This window comes from Ceratotherium simum, chromosome 11 (genome assembly GCF_057802395.1).
Source record: "Ceratotherium simum simum isolate JZ-2026a chromosome 11, ASM5780239v1, whole genome shotgun sequence".
NCBI classification, from domain to species: domain Eukaryota; kingdom Metazoa; phylum Chordata; class Mammalia; order Perissodactyla; family Rhinocerotidae; genus Ceratotherium; species Ceratotherium simum.
The window spans coordinates 54371943-54388461 of record NC_141910.1 but is presented as its reverse complement, the minus strand read 5'-3'; the positions used below and the strand labels follow the sequence as shown (position 1 = coordinate 54388461).

General features: G+C 46.3%; 1 protein-coding gene across 1 annotated transcript; it reads right to left on the bottom strand.

The window, feature by feature from the left end:
- Nucleotides 1-1677: 1677 nt before the first annotated feature.
- On the bottom strand, nucleotides 1678-10768 carry ADGRF3 (adhesion G protein-coupled receptor F3). Its single transcript, XM_087437033.1, has 13 exons — nucleotides 10663-10768; nucleotides 9397-9457; nucleotides 8856-8996; nucleotides 8198-8365; nucleotides 7509-7727; nucleotides 6725-6934; nucleotides 6089-6232; nucleotides 5714-5910; nucleotides 5120-5299; nucleotides 2856-4238; nucleotides 2358-2399; nucleotides 2208-2270; nucleotides 1678-1773 (listed from the first exon to the last, which is right to left on the bottom strand). Exons 1-13 carry the CDS (start codon nucleotides 10744-10746, stop codon nucleotides 1714-1716), a joined length of 2952 nt encoding a protein of 983 aa, XP_087293159.1. The 5' UTR covers nucleotides 10747-10768; the 3' UTR covers nucleotides 1678-1713.
- Nucleotides 10769-16519: the final 5751 nt, after the last annotated feature.

Genomic DNA, 16519 nt, shown 5'->3' with positions numbered 1-16519 from the left:
GATTATTCAAAAAATAATTTTATGATTTTAAAAATTAAGACTGTAAATATTAATAAAGTGAAAGTGAAATTGAGACATGACTCTGTTGCTGGGGAAACCAGCAAGGCAAAGTCTTCTCTGTTCAGTAGCTGCCTGCCTCGCGTGTGGGTTGGAACGAGTACCGGGCGTAGAAACATTGCAATTGCCTGGTGAGTTGGTGTCTTCTCTTTGCAAGAATGATTGAATCTATTTAGAGAAATATTTGGGCTGGTTTATACACAATTAAAATATTTACACAAATCATTAAGTGAAAATATAGTGTTCACAAGAAAAATGTTTTCAACAGCATGTGGTGGCATATCCATTTTTATTTCAACAGAAAGCATTCTCATTCCATTTTATAAAAATACCCATGAATTTTGTAATTAACAAAGACTCATTCATCAGAATTTTTTCATTTATCTAGTTTAAACATTTTTCAGAATCCTCTCATCATCCGTTTGCAGATTCCATAAGTTAATTCAGTTAGACGTCTTGGTGTCCTCTAAAGGCTTTTCTTAAATATTCTCTATATCTAGTCTTAGCTTGATCCTGTCACTTTTAAATGTCAGTGTTTTGTCATCTTTTCTCCTTAACTCTTGGCAGTCTGTGGTACCTTTCTTTCTACTTTAAAATTTATAACATATTCTTACAAATGTGCTCATATCAGTGACTTTTTGTGTACATGCACATGTCTATGAAACTTACAATTTTTGTTGATTTTTTTAAAGAAAGAGGGGCCTATTAATTTCACTTTTTCCTAAACTTCGAAAAGAAACAAACCAAAATTCTGCCCTTCACTGCCAGTGTTTGGAAGATCAGAATTCCTGCAATTAAGTCATCCTTTCTTCGTAACTATAAAGAAGAAATAATCAGAAAAGAAATCACTGAATAGTTAAAACCGTTTTTGTCAATATATCTGTAACATGAACTGTTGATTAGTTAAAAACTGGTTGAGATAGTTTTACTTGCAATTATTTTGAACTTTGATATCTGTTTTTACAGCAAAGGCAGGCTTATTCATTAGGTAGCTTTAGCTAGTTTTTCACGCTATTCTTGCTTGGATCGTTTAGGGGTGGGGACGGTGAGCAGCAAGAGAAAGCAGTGTGACTAGTGGAAACATGAGCCTGTCTTTCCCGAGGGCTGAGCTCTGGGAAGGGGGAAGGGTTCAGTGCATTGGGCCAGGGCCCATCCTGGTGGATTCAGGCAAACGCCCTCAACTCCCTTTGAGGAACATGGGCTCTGTGTGTGGTTCACTCAAAGCTTCTGCCTTCCCTCAAGAGGGGAAGAGCTCGCCCTGAAGCTCTGGGCTCTTGAAAGGAGACTTTGCTCCACCTCTGCAGGCTGCCCTCTCCTCTGGACACCAAACCCACCATGGCAATTCCTTCAAAGCAAGAGTTTTTTGGGATAATTAATAATCTGATAGTGTCAAAAGGAATTTTCAGTGAACTGAGTCAAGGGTTGGTGGTGGTAAAACTTCCTCCAGCTTTCTAGGAAAGCAATAGAAGATGATATGCCATCTCCACCTTCCCCAGCCCCTCTAGAAACGTCTACCCTGGAAAAGTCTGTTTTCTACCCTTTGGGCCGAGAAAGATCTATGAGGAGGAGCCTCCTGTCCAGAGCTTTGCCAGAAAGCCCTTTGCTACACTCATCCTCACTCCAGCTGGTCACACTGCTCCTGAGAAAGCTTAATTCTCACCTGGCGTTTTCACGTCTTCCTTTGCTGTGTTCCGGGATGTAGGTTTCATTTGTGACCTAGCAAGGGGTGGAAAGGCCCAATTGCAAGGCGATTGTTGTTATTGTCAGCTCTCCTTTGCCAAGGTGGTAGCCATCTGTACCCTCCCTCCAGTAATCCTAGTCACTTTGCTCTCAGGTACAGTGACTCCCACGTGCACCCATCCTACCTTTTCCCTTCAAATGCTAACTGGAGGCAGATTTTCAGATGGAGAAACCATGGACAAGAGCATCTCTAGCAGTCCAGATTGTATTCAGGAACCAGGAACCTGATTCTGACTGGGCTGCTTTCTCCAGTGTAGGAGAGCTTGAACCTGAAACATGCTCATTCTAAAACACAACCCCTATCTTCTCTCAGCTTCTAGCTGTGCCCATCTCCGCTGGGGAAGGCTGTGGAACGTTGACTTCTGACCCACTCTCAGGGGGAGAACTGAGGATTTGAAGCAGTAACTCACCAGGGAGATAGTGGAGGTGAGGGGTTGGGTGTGGCAGAAGCGTTTGAATAAAGCCTCTTGTACCTGCAGGATAGGTAAATGCCCGGTTATGCCAGCGAAGTCCTGGCCTTGGCACTGCAAGTCAGGCGGGAGTTAGATGGGCAGACTTACCTTCTTGTCCATGAGGCAACCAAACAATAAGATGAAGACACCCTGGAAAGGGGGATATGGGGTTAAGTTAGTCATGGAGGAAGGAACCAACCAAAATCAACCCATTCCCTCTCTTCCTCCTGCAACCTCTATCCTCTTGTCTAATTCCCATCCCGAGGCTTCCCATCTTGGGTTTTCTGTACATTAGCACCATTTGGTGCATAGGATCCATCTCAGGTGCTTTCTTACTGTTATGGTTACAAAGGGGATGAATTTCAAAGGATTGGGTACTGACAATTCCCTGACTTTTCTGGCAAAACTAGATATTATTTTACAGATAAGAAAACCAAAGCTTAGAGAAGTTTGTCCAAAGTTATCCAGCTAGTCAGTGGAGGAACTGGGATCCAAACCTAAGCCTTCTAAAATTCCCGAGCCTATGTTTCTTCTGCTCCACCATAATACCTCCTTGGAAAGGCCATCTAAAAGGGCAAAAAGCACAGCCACCACCTTAGCACCTACCTGGGAGGTGTTGAGGACCGTGAAGACATAGTCAGGGACTATGGAGACTTCCTCTAACAGAGTGGCCAGGCCTAGCCCCCAGGTGATGCCGAAGATGGGTGTGAGAATGAGGAGGGCTTTGATCACCCCCAGAAGAGCTTGGCGCTGCTCCTCCTGGGGCCCCTCTGACAGCGAAGGTCTTAGCAACTTCAGCACAGCCATGGCTAGTACCAGCCCGTTCATAGCCACGATGGCCAGCACTGGCCCCACGAAGGTGTAGAGCCTCACTCCCTTCCTGTCCAACCAGCATGCCTCCTCCCCCAGGTATTGCCCTCGGGGTAGGTAGAGGCCCAGGGCGATACCTGCAAACCCCATGGGGCAAAGGTAGCCGAGGACCACCATCAGGGAGAGTACTCGGTGCTTGGACAGCTGATGGAAGACAAAGAGCAGCTGGTGGGCCAACATCAGGGACTGAGCCAGCATCCAGAAAAAGGTGGCCAGGTAGAGGAAATGCGAGAGGAAGGCAGCGGCCAGGCAAAGTGGGCTGCGGGGCCCTGGAGGAAGCAAGGTGGCTCCTAGGAAGCAGGTGTCTGCAGCCAGCAGGCAGAACACCACGTTGAGCAGGGCTGTGTGGCGTAAGTAGGCAAGTTTGTTCCGTGCCACGACCCTCCACACCAGCCTGTACACGCCCAGGCACACAAGCAGTGCCAGAATGGAGGCTCCCAAGCCCACCTGACCCAGGAGGTCCAGGGTGGGGTTTTCTGGAACCTTGTGTCGGGACATGAGGATGGAGAAGGCAGTGAGATGCCGGCAGATGCACTGAGTGCTGGGGCTGGCACTGGCTACCTGCACCTGGCACCCTTCATCCGACCAGCCCCCTTTGCCCTGGAAGAGATTATGGTCCCAGAAGACACAGTGGGGGGTGCCATCTATGTCCCCAAAGTTCATGATGACTTCTCCCTGGTTGAAGACCTGGTCACCTGCCATGATGGAGACAGTGAGGATCAGACCAGGAGTGGCATAGAGAGAGTCCCCCAGGCCTTTTCCATAGTTTGAGGGCAGAAGGTGGTCCAGTTTTTGCAGCACCAAGCTAGTGATACTGTTGTTGGTTCTATTATGGCCCAGTGGGGCCAGTGAGTGCCCAAGAATCTGTGCCTGCAGTCGGGACTGATTGGAGAAGGGGACACTGTAGTCAGCAGGAAATGGGGGTCTGACAAGCTCGGCTTGCAGCTGCACATTGGCCAAGCTGAAGGAGAAGGGATGATCCTCTGGGCACAGGCTGCGTGCCAGGGTCTCCACAGCCAGCAGGAGATTTGAGCCCGCCGAGGGCTGCTTGGCCTGGGCTGAGGTCCACAGAGAAGTGTTGTCCATGTCTAGCACCTTGTCTATGGTATTCAGGAGAGCCTGTGGCACCCAACAGAGAGATGAACTCTAGCTCCTAGAGCCCACGGCAGTGAGCCAGGGGCACTTGGAACTGTAGACCCCAAAACCCACCCTTCCAAGTCCAGCGCAAGACCCAAGGTTAGGGATAAAGAGGGAGAAGACAGGCCTGTGAAGAGTGACTCTCTAGATGAGAAGAATAAGGAGCTGTTCAGCTAACCACTAGGGCATCTTTAAGTATGTGGTCTCCTGATGCACATCCAGCCCTAACCCTTCTTCCCCCTCCATCTCTTGGGGCCACCCAGGCCCTAAGGGGACCCTTCTTCAGTTCATTGACCCCCACAGATCTATAAAGCTAGGAATGGTGCCCAGTGGTAGAGGGCACAATGTTCTGAAGTAGAGGGCCACATCCATGTCTGTGCACCCATATGTGATATATATTCCCAGACATAAAGGGTGTGTAGAGTCATTGTCCCTGGTTATTCTTTTGGCTGCGGCTTATGGGTCACCAACTGATGCCTATACTAAGAGCTGGTTTAAGTGAGTCCAGCAAAGCCAAGTGTGTTTGAGTATCTCCATGTAGGTATCTTGTGTGTGTGGGAGGGAGTCACGTAATATCCACATGTCTGCATGTGCATGAATGCCTCTGAACTCATGTCTTCACACCCCTTCCTGCCTTCCCTCGACCTCCCATGTGTTCCCAGCATCAGGCCTTCTCCACACTCCATGACCTTGGAGACTGATATCTAAGAGGGGAGATTAACCAGGGGAGCAGACACTTGGACTCCAGAAATGTCTGCCATCTGACAGCCCATGGTGTTGTCAGAGGGACAGAAGTGTCCAGAGGTGAAAAGCTTCCAGCCCCCATGACCCAGCTGGCCCCAGCTGTGGCTCAGAGATCTCACCTCCAGGGCACTGTGGTTAAGATGTATTCTGGTGTCTGCCACCACCTTGGCCAGGGAGCTCATGGTGCCCAGCACTGCCAATAAGTCAGAGGGTGAGCTCACCACCACCACCTGCTCCGACAGCTGTGCCAGGATCTCTGGCACCTCCTCGGCAGGCCAGCCCTGGCCTTCCTGCAGCCTCTGAGACAGATAAGACAGCAGGAGGGGGGTGATGGGCGAGTCCTCATGAGGGAGGGGCCACCTCCTCCCCATGTCCAGCTCCTTCCTCTCCGTACCTGCACCCTGTCCCAGGGGAGCAGGAAGCAGAGAGGGGAGTGAGCCACGTGGAAGGAAATGACACCAACGTTAGTGGGACAGACATTTGACGGGATTAAGCTTTGAAAACAGCAACCCCCCACCCCCCCCCCATGAGAGTGCTGGCCACTCTAAGGCCCCCACACCTTCTTCCTGGCTCTGCTAGGGCTCCAGTTCAGAGAAGCGGAATAACCTTTGGGCTGGGCCTCAGGGGGAAAGGATTCTAAAGCTGGGTCCTGAGTGAGGAAGGGGTAGGTCATGGAGGGTGAGGCATGTGGGCAGCAGGGCCAGAAGCTTTACCTGGGCTTTATGAAGCAAGGCCTGGAGCCTTGTGTCTGTGCAGTTGCTGTGGATGGGCCCCCAGACCCCGTCAGGCCCACATGGCCTCTTCACCATGCCCGTCCTGTTCACAGGACACAGGGCCTCTGCCACATGGCCAGCCTTGGTGACATTCCAGGCAACAGCTGAGAAGTCCTCAGGGCAGGTAGTGTTTCTACCTGAAGAATGATACAGGGAAAGCTTAGCAACCACCATCTAGCCTGAGCCTTTCCTTGGGCAGAAGCTTGTGCAGGTTCTGGACCCGGGCCCCATTGCCCAGCACAGGGAAACGTCGAGGAGGAGCTCCCAGGGCAAGCAGGGGAGAGGTCGGCCAGCTGGACCCCAAGCCCCATGTACCCTGGCTGATGGCGCTAGAGAAGAGGACCCCGTGAGGGGTCATTCCTGGGCTCTGCAGGTCACAAGTGTACACAGTGTCAGCAGCAGGGCAGCGCTGACTGGCCAGTGCAAGGCACTGGGAGCCTGACATGTTGAGTAAGGAGGCTGAGGGTGAGAAGAAAGAAGGGAACAGCCACTGGGCCAGGAACAGACCTACAGCCCAGCAGGCCCAGAGGTGCCATTTCAGTCTTTCTAACAATTTTCAGAGCAGATGAAGCAGTAGGGAAGAGCTGAGTGGTATGTTGGCATCAAACTACTGAAGGCAGAGCTTGGATTTTGGTGAAGGGCACCCTGGGGGTCTTTAACTAGCTCTGGGACTTGAAGCCACAGTTTCCTCATTTGTAAAGTGGGGACAATCATCAAGCGAACCTTGATGAGTTCAATGAGATTGTGTGGATGAAAGGATTTTGCAAAAGTTATCTACACACATGTGGTTATTGCTGTATCAATAGAATTGGGATAAAAACTGTTGGACTTGGACCCGGAACTCCCAGGTGAGCTGCAGCCTCTGCTTCCTATGAGCTGGAGAGCTGGCGGCCTGGAGGAGACCAGCTGCCCCCTCTCCCATGATCCCTGACAGCTGGCCCCTTTCCATACCTTTGCTGCCCCCTCTGGGGCTCCAGGAAGCTGTACAGGCTGAATGGGTGCTGGGGGTGCAGCAGCTCAGCTGGAAGCCAGGGGAGGTGGTGCAGGAGATGGAGAGCTGGTCTGGAAGCTGAGCCACGTCTGTCGCCTGCAGGGACACCCTCACCACCTGGTACAGCTCCCACCTGAATCCCTGGGCCTCAAAGCAGCACGTGTACTCACCTGCAGACACACACGTGCTGCACCTCCCGGCTCCTCTGGCCCCCACCTGCCCCACAGAATCTCTGCTGCTTCCCAAGCCACACCCTAGTCTGCCTTCTCGGTGCCGACTCTGCTTAACCCCGGCAAGAAAGATCCCTGCCCCCAAGAGGATTTCTACAAGGAAGAAGAGATCTGGAGAAGAGCCTCCTGACCCTTTTTTATTAGCCTGTAGCTGTGAATCCTAAGGTGAACCTCTCTCCCTCCAGGAGATGGCCTTCCTGTACCACCTTCTGCCATTTCAACATCTTGAAGAAAAATACACACCTGTTCTTAGTCAAAATCGAGACCATGTTTTCAGTATTCTCCCACTATAGTTTCTCACACCAATGCATCTCTGAGCCTTTGTTTCCCCAGAATGAATAAATGGAAAGATGAAAAGGGAAAGGAAGAGGAGAAAAGGGAAGAGGAGAAAAGAGAAGAGGGAAGGAGAAGAGAGGGAGGAGGAAGAGGTAGAGATGAGTGGAGAGAAAAGAGGAGGAAGAAGAGAAGGGGAGGAGAGAGGAGAAGACAGAGGAGGGAAGGACAGGCTGGCTACCTGCCCATTTGTGGGAGATGTTGAAGATGCTGAGGACAGCCTGGCCCTGGCTGGAGGTCAGGGACACACGTGTCCCTGGCTGTAGGGGAAGGGGTCCGGGGCTCCCTGCACGCCACAGGAACCAGTTGAGGTTTGTGGTCTCGTGGCTCGTGAGAAGAGTCAGGTTCAGCGTGTCGCCAAGCGTCTGCGTCCGGGAGTGCAGGCTCAGGGTCCTGGGGACTGCAGGGAGGCAAGAGACAGGAGCAGGAACTGGAGCAGGAACTCGTGGCCCTTGATGCAGCTAAGCTCTCTCTCCTTCCCCATCTTCTGAAGCCCATTCCCCCTCACTCCCTCCCCACCTAGCATTTTTTGTTTTGTTTTGTCCCTGGAGTGTGGCTTCCAGCCTGGAACACCCTATCTGTCATTGGGAACAAAACAGGGAAATTTTTTGGCATATGACTTCCCCTCCCCAGGGAGGGAACCTTCTGTCCTTGTCTTTATGTCTCTGGAGCCATTGTTCACTAGTCTCACTACTCAGGTCCCCAGCTCAGGGCCTGTGGTCTGCTATGACGGTGGGCATTTTCTCCCACCCAGAGGAGCCACTGGGCTTGGGCCAGCCAGCAGAAATACAGGGGTCAGAGAAGAGAAAAACACAGAGAGGGTTTCTTTCACTTGGGGCCATCAGTTTCCAAGTTCTCAACCCTCATTACCAGGTCGCAGCAACTGGCAGTACCCGGCTTCAGTAAGGCTGAAGACAAGACAGCCACAAGATTGGTGGTTGTGGGCAGTTTGGCAAGGATGATGATGGGAACTGGCATTCCACTGGTATCCAGAGAGGCAAGCACAATAGGTACACCCATCGTGGTTGACATTACACTCTGTGACAGAGGGAAGAGAAATGAGAAGTGGGCAGGCTGTTTGAGAAAGCCAGGGAGGCAGGATGAACAACTGCCTGATGCCTGAGAGGCTCTCAGCCTGGGTATCTGGAACAATCCCAAAGTCACAGGCACTTCAGTCACACCCATCCATCAGAAACTGCCTCCTCAGCCAGGGTTCAAAGCAGCGGAGGTTGTGCAGGGCGTCAGGGGTGGGGGCAGACAAGTCCTGGCCCACCTCGGTCTGCCCCTTGGACCCTCTGTTTAGAAGATGGGGACATGGGGCAGGAAGGGAAGGGTCTGTCTGGTGGGGAGCTGAGGAAGGAGCTGGGCCATGCAGACCCTCCAGGAAATAGGGAGGGGCTTGCAGCATCTCCGGTAAGCTGGCTGCAGGAGGCCTGGGATGCCCATGTTCCCTCCACTCTGAGCCCCCTTCCCACACAAGAGGTGTAAGAGCCACTGAGAGGCAAGGGTCGGTAGAACTTCCCCCTACCTGTTGTGAGGCTGAGGCCAGTGAGAGTTCTTGGGGAAGGGGAAGCCGAGGCAGCGGGGAGAGTCAGGGTCCTGGAGAGTGCCGCTGGCCAGGTCTCATTTGAAAAGTCCAGCTGTACATAGACCGAGACCAGGACTGATTCTACAGGAGCAGAGGGGACAGCTGGAGAGGAGAGGCAGCCGGCCATGGGCTGGTCCCCTTTAGCCTCCCACACCAAGCTGGTCACTGCCAGGAACCCGGAGCAGATCCCCTCGACCCCCAAAGCCCACCTAGGCATGGACAAGACTCAGGAAGGTAATAACTCCTCGCCTAGCTATGGTGCATTCAGACACACTTTCACGTCACCTTCCCAACAACCTACGTTTTATAGATGAGGCTCTTAAAGAAGAATGATTTTCTCAAGGTCTCACAGCTAGAGAACTGGTACACAGACCTGCCAGACCAGATCCAGTCCTTTCTCTTTACCCCACCGCCCCCTTGCTGTGCCCTCTCCCAGTCCTTTCTTTCTGCCCGTCCCTCCTCCTCCTGTCCATCCACTCACCACCTACTCCACTTTCTTGGTCCAGTTGCTGCCCAGATTCCCCTCCAGCCTGACTCTGTCCCTGGAACAGAGCACAGAGGAGAGACCTCTGAGGAGGGGTTGACCCAGGTTTCTCCCAGGGACGCCTTCCTCCCCACGTGGCTCAGGGGGGGCCAGCCTGGCTAATCTGGCATGACTTGGTCTCTTTGAAGTTCCTCTTTTTGCTTGGAATCAAGGGGGCACATCAGGAGGGGAAAGCAGGCTTCTGGTGGGAGGTGCCACGGATGCAGCCCAGGGCCTGCAAATCCCACCTGAACCCAGGAACCAGGCACACCCTGGAGAGTCAACATGCTTTGCTTAATTCCTTCCTGAATCAACCTGTCCCTGGGCCTCTAGGGTAATGGAAATGGCTGGGCCTGGAGCTCCAGCAGGGAGGGCTAGGCAGAGCTCACTGGGGCTCAGAGGCTTGGGGACTTTTACTCCCTCCATAGGAACTGCCATAAGGGTGAGCAGAAGGCAGAAACTTTCCTTTGTCCTGGTTCCTGTAAATTATTTCCTCACTAACTCCTTCCTCTCTCAAAATTGCATGTGCATGTGGATATCTATCTAAAAACAGATATTGATATAGATAAGGATAGAGATAGAGACAGAGATATTCACCTAGGAGAAAAGAGAGATCAGAAAGTACTAATCTAGGGCCGGCCCCGTGGCTTAGCGGTTAAGTGCGTGCGCTCTGATGCTGGCGGCCCGGGTTCGGATCCCGGGCGTGCACAGACTCAGCGCTTCTCCCGCCATGCTGAGGCCAAGTCCCACATACAGCAACTAGAAGGATGTGCAACTATGACATACAACTATCTACTGGGGCTTTGGGGGAAAAAAATAAATAAATAAAAATTTAAAAAAAAAAAAAAAAAAAGAAAGTACTAATCTAGACTCTGCAGGCTTTGGTCTATCGTCTACACCAATCGTTCCCAAATCTGTAAAGTTTTTCTTTTCATTTTTAAATTGCAAGCTTGACTGGAGGAGCGTTTATCCAAAGTGCAGCAAATATCACTGGAGCTCACAGGGACCCAAATAAACAAAGCTATCCCTACAACCTGGAAAATAAGACTGAACGCTCAGAAATCCTATAACAAACTAGCCTTTTTTTATACATTACTTCCTCTCCCTCCAGCCTTTTCCCCTCCACCTATCCTTTGATCCCACACCTTGCTGCCTCTCACACCCAGAGGCCCCGACCACTGCCTTTGCAGACCTTCCCTGCATGCTTACCCCAGTCTTACTCACAGGTTGGGAGGCTCGGGCATCTGGCGACCACACCAGGGGGAGAGTCACGGCCAGGAGTAGCACGGGGGCAGCTGAACAGACCATGGTTCAGCGAAGCAGTCCTCTGGAGTTCTCCTGCTGCTGCATGATGCAAATTTCCTCAGAGAAGAGCTGGCAGGGCAGTGCAGAGATGGGATGGGAGGGAGGAGGGGAAGGGAGCCAGGGCCGAATTTACAGAGGAAGTGCTACAGCCGTGACTGAGACCAATGGGCATTCAGGTCACTGTGGGGCCACTTGCCCCAGTGAGAGGAGTCTGCCCAGGTTCCCCTTGGGGTCTGGACCAAGGACTCAGAGCAGGAGAGGACTTAGGGGTCCTAGGTCACAACCGGCAATGTGTTGATAAGCCAGATTCAGTCATGTCCACAAGGATCTGGGAAACGGGATTGTTCAGGAACTCCCAGGAAGCTAGATCATCAATCACAGAGCCAGGGTTAGAAAAGACAAACACTAGAGCTGATTGTTATCTTAAAATAATTTCCAGATCAACTTGAGTCTTAAATACAACAAAGAAATCTTGAAAAATGCTAGGAGAAATTATCAAATAATTTCACAAAATAATTTCAAAGTGAGGAAGGCTTTTCTAAGCAAGATACAAAATCCAGAAGCCACAAAGGAAATAAATTAGACTGTCTAAGAAGTTTTAAATTTGGGATGAAAAGCATGTTAGAGTAAAAAGGCAAAAGATAACATATTTGTAGGACTATGATTGAATACAGGCTAATCTTAACATAAGAATTTTTTATCTTACACATCAGTAAGATAGAAAATGGGCAAAAAGTAGGAACTGGCAGTTTAAAAGAAATAGCAATAGTCTGATAAAAATATAAAAACATCCAACTTCAGATATAAGAAAAGCAAATTAAAATAAAAAAAATACTCTTCGTCATCTACCAGTTACCAAAAGACAAGATAGTGATTATATTCAGTGTTGACACAAGTGTACTTGTACATTTGTACAAAATTAGTGTATGAGGATGTTCAGGGCAGAGTTGTTTGTGACAGCAAATTACTTAAACCAAAACGTCCATTCAAAAGGGATATGTTAACTACACTATGGGATTTCCAAAAAACAGAACATTGTTGTGGGGAAAAAAAGGGAAGTAGCTCTATTTTGGAATGAACCCCAAAATATATGATGAAGTTCAAAGTGTATATTATGCTCCCCTTTATGTAAGAAAGAGAATCTATATTAGAGACTTGTGCTTTTTATACCTAGAATATTTCTGGAAGAATACATCAGAAACTTGGCAATTGTTGTTGCTTCTGGGGAAGAGGATTAAGGGTCTGGATGGGTCTGTGTACTGTTCAATATATATATTTTCTAACCATAGGCACATTTTTTTAATTAAAAAAAAGAAAGAGTTTATTTATTTTTTAATTTTTTTGGTTTATTGAAGTAACATTCGTTTATAACATTGTATAAATTTCAGGCGTACGTCATTATACTTCTATTTCTGCATAGATTACATCATGTTCACCACCCAAATACTAATTACAACCCATCACCACACACATGTGCCGAATTATCCCTTTGGCCCTCCTCCCTACCCCCTTCCCCTCTGGTAACCACCAATCCAATCTCTGTCTCTATGTGTTTGTTTGTTGTTGTTATTATCTACTACTTAATGAGGAAAATCATACGGTATTTGACCTTCTCCCTCTGACTTACTTTACTTTGCATGATACCCTCAATGTCCATTCATGTTGTTACAAATGGCTGGATTTCATCATTTCTTATGGCTGAGTAGTATTCCATTGTGTATATATACCACATCTTCTTTATCCATTCGTCCCTTGATGGGCACTTAGGTTGCTTCCAAGTCTTGGCTATTGTGAATAACGCTGCAATGAACACAGGGGTGCGTGTATCTTTACGCATTGGTGTTTTGACACTCTTTGGATAAATACCCAGCAGTGGAATAGCTGGATCATATGGTAGTTCTATCCTTAATTTTTTGAGGATTCTCCATACTGTTTTCCGTAGTGGCTGCACCAGTTTGCACTCCCACCAGCAGTGTATGAGAGTTCCCTTCTCTCCACATCCTCTCCAACACATGTTGTTTCCTGTCTTGTTAATTATAGCCATTCTAACGGGCGTGAGGTGATATCTCATTGTAGTTTTGATTTGCATTTCCCTGATAGTTAATGACTTTGAACATCTTTTCATGTGTCTGTTGGCCATCTGTATATCTTCTTTGGAGAAATGTCTGTTCAGGTCTTTTGCCCATTTTTTAATTGGGTTGTTAGTTTTTTTGTTGTTGAGATGCATGAGTTCTTTATATATTTTGGAGATTAAGCCCTTATCAGATGTATGGTTTGCAAATATCTTCTCCCAATTGTTGGGTTGTCTTTTCGTTTTGTTGATGGTTTCATTTGCTGTGCAGAAGCTTTTTAGTTTGATGTAGTCCCATTTGTTTATTTTTTCTATTGTTTCTCTTGCCGGGTCAGACATGGTGCTTGAAAATATGTTGCTAAGACCAATGTCGAAGAGGGTACTGTCTATGTTTTCTTCTAGAAGTTTCATAGTTTCAGGTCTTACATTCAAGTCTTTAATCATTTTGAGTTAATTTTTGTGTATGGGGTAAGGTAAGGGTCTACTTTCATTTTTTTGCATGTGGCTATCCAGTTTTCCCAACACCACTGTTGAAGAGACTTTCTTTGCTCCACTGTATGTTCTTGGCTCCTTTGTCGAAGATTAGCTGTCCATAGATGTGTGGGTTTATTTCTGGGCTTTCGATTCTATTCCATTGATCTGTGTGTCTGTTTTTGTGCCAGTACCATGCTGTTTTGGTTACTATAGCTTTGTAGTATATTTTGAAATCAGGGAGTGTGATACCTCCATCTTTGTTCTTTTTTCTCAGGATTCCTTTAGCTATTTGGGGTCTTTTGTTGTGCCATATAAATTTTAGGATTCTTTGTTCTATTTCTGTGAAAAATGTTGTTGGGACTTTGATAGAGATTGCATTGAATCTATAGATGGCTTTAGGAAGTATGGACATCTTAACTATGTTAATTCTTCCAATCCAAGACCACGGAATGTCTTTCCATTTCTTTGTGTCTTCTTCAATTTCTTTCAACAATGTTTTACAGTTTTCAGTGTACAGATCTTTCACCTCTTTGGTTAAGTTTATTCCTAGGTATTTTATTCTTTTTGTTGCAATTGTAAATGGGATTGTATTCTTAATTTCTCTTTCTGCTACTTCGTTGTTAGTGTATAGAAACTCAACTGATTTTTGTATGTTGATTTTGTATCCTGCAACTTTACTGTATTCGTTTATTACTTCTAAAAGTTTTCTGGTGGATTCTTTAGGGTTTTCTATATATAAAATCATGTCATCTGCAAATAGTGAGAGTTTCACTTCTTCCTTTCCAATTTGGATTCCTTTTATTTCTTTTTCTTGCCTGATTGCTCTGGCTAGGACTTCCAGTACTATGTTAAATAGGAGTGGTGAGAGTGGGCATCCTTGTCTGGTTCCTCTTCTTAGAGGGATAGCTTTCAGTTTTTCACCATTGAGGATGATATTAGCTGTGGGTTTGTCATATATGGCATTTATTATATTGAGGTACTTTCCTTCAATACCCATTTTATTCATAGTTTTTATCATGAATGGATGCTGTATCTTGTCAAATGTTTTCTCTGCATCTATTGAGATGATCATGTGATTTTTATTCTTCATTTTATTAATGTGGTGTATTACGTTGATTGATTTGCAAATGTTGAACCATCTCTGCATCCCTGGAATAAATCCCACTTGATCATGGTGTATAATCTTTTTAACGTATTGTTGTATGCAATTTTCTAGTATTTTGTTGAGGATTTTTGCATAAATGTTCATCAGTGATGTCGGCCTGTAATTTTCTTTTTTTGTGTTGTCCTTGTCTGGTTTTGGTACCAGGATAATGTCAGCTTCGTAGAATGAGTTAGGGAGCTTCCCCCCATCCTCAATTTTTTGGAAGAGTTTGAGAAAGATAGGTATTAAGTCTTCTTTGAATGTTTGGTAGAATTCACCAGGGAAGCCGTCAGGTGCTGGACTTTTATTTTTGGGGAGGTTTTTGATTACTGTTTCGATCTCCTTACTGGTGATTGGTCTATTAAAATTCTCTATTTCTTCTTGATCCAGTTTTCGAAGGTTGCATGATTCTAAGAATTTATCCATTTCTTCCAGATTGTCGAACTGGTTGGCATATAGCTATTCATAGTATTCTCCTATAATCTTTTGTATTTCTGAGGTGTCTGCTGTAATTTCTCCTCTTTCATTTCTGATTTTACTTATTTGTGCCTTCTCTCTTTTTTTCTTGGTGAGTCTAGCTAAAGGTTTGTCAATTTTGTTTATCTTTTCAAAGAACCAGCTCTGGGTTTTATTAATTTTTTCTATTGTTTTTTTGGTCTCTATTTCATTTATTTCTGCTCGATTTTTATTATTTCCCTTCTTCTACTGATTTTGGGCTTTGTTTGTTCTTCTTTTTCCAGTTCCTTTAGGTGCATTGTTAGATTGTTTATTGGAGATTTTTCTTGTTTGTTGAGATAGGCCTGTATTGCTATAAACTTCCCTCTTAGAACCGCTTTTGCCATATCCCATAAATTCTGGCATGTTGTATTTTCATTTTCATTTGTCTCCAGGTATTTTTTGATTTCTTCATTGACTCAGTCATTGTTCAGTAGCATTTTGTTTAATCTTCACGTATTTGTGGCTTTTCTGATTTTCTTCCTATAGTTGATTTCTAGTTTCATACCATTGTGGTCAGAAAAGATGCTTGGTATTATTTCAATCTTAAATTTATGGAGATTTGTTTTGTGGCCTAATATGTGATCAATCCTGGAGAATGTTCCATGTGCATTTGAAAAGAACATGTATTCTTTGGTTTTTGGATGGAATGCTCTGTATATATCTACTAGGTCCATCTGTTCTAGTGTGTCATTTAAGGCCAGTGTTTCCTTATTGATCTTCTGTTTGGATGATCTATCCATTGGTGTAAGTGGAGTGTTAAAGTCCCCTACTATTATTGTGTTACTGTCTATTTCTCTTTTTATGTCTGTTAATAATTGCTTTATGTATTTAGGTGAACCTACATTGGGTGCGTAGATATTTACAAGTGTTATATCCTCTTGTTGGATTGTTCCCTTGATCATTATGCAATGCCCTTCTTTGTCTCTTTTTACAGTTTTTGTTTTAAAGTCTATTTTGTCTGATATGAGTACTGCTACCCCAGCTTTCTTTTCATTGCCATTTGCGTGGAGTATCTTTTTCCATCCCTTCACTTTCAGTTTGTGAGTGTCTTTAGGTCTGAAGTGTGTCTCTTGTATGCAGCATATATACGGGTCTTGTTTTTTTATCCACTCAGCCACTCGATGCTTTTTAATTGGAGCATTTAGTCCATTGACGTTTAAAGTAGCTATTGATAAGTATGTACTTACTGCCATTTTTAACTTTTTTTTCTCAGTGTTTTAGTAGTCCTTCTCTGTTCCTTTCTTCTTCTATACAGAATTGATGGTCTCTTTAGTTTGACCTCTGTCTGAAAGCTCTACTCTTTAACTCCCCTCCTCCCTCCTTTTAAGTTTTTGATATCATATCTAACCTCTTTTTTGTGCATTTGTATCCATTACCTTCTTATCATGGAAATAGATAATTTTTCCTATTTGTGGTCTTCTTTTTTCCCCTTAAATCAGTCCCTTTAACATTTCTTGTAGCACTGGTTTCTTGGTGACAAACTCCTTTAATTTTTGCTTGTCTGGGAAATTTTTGATCTCTCCTTCCATTTTGAATGATAACCTTGCTGGGTAGAGTATTCTTGGCTGTAAGTTTTTTCCTTTTAGCAC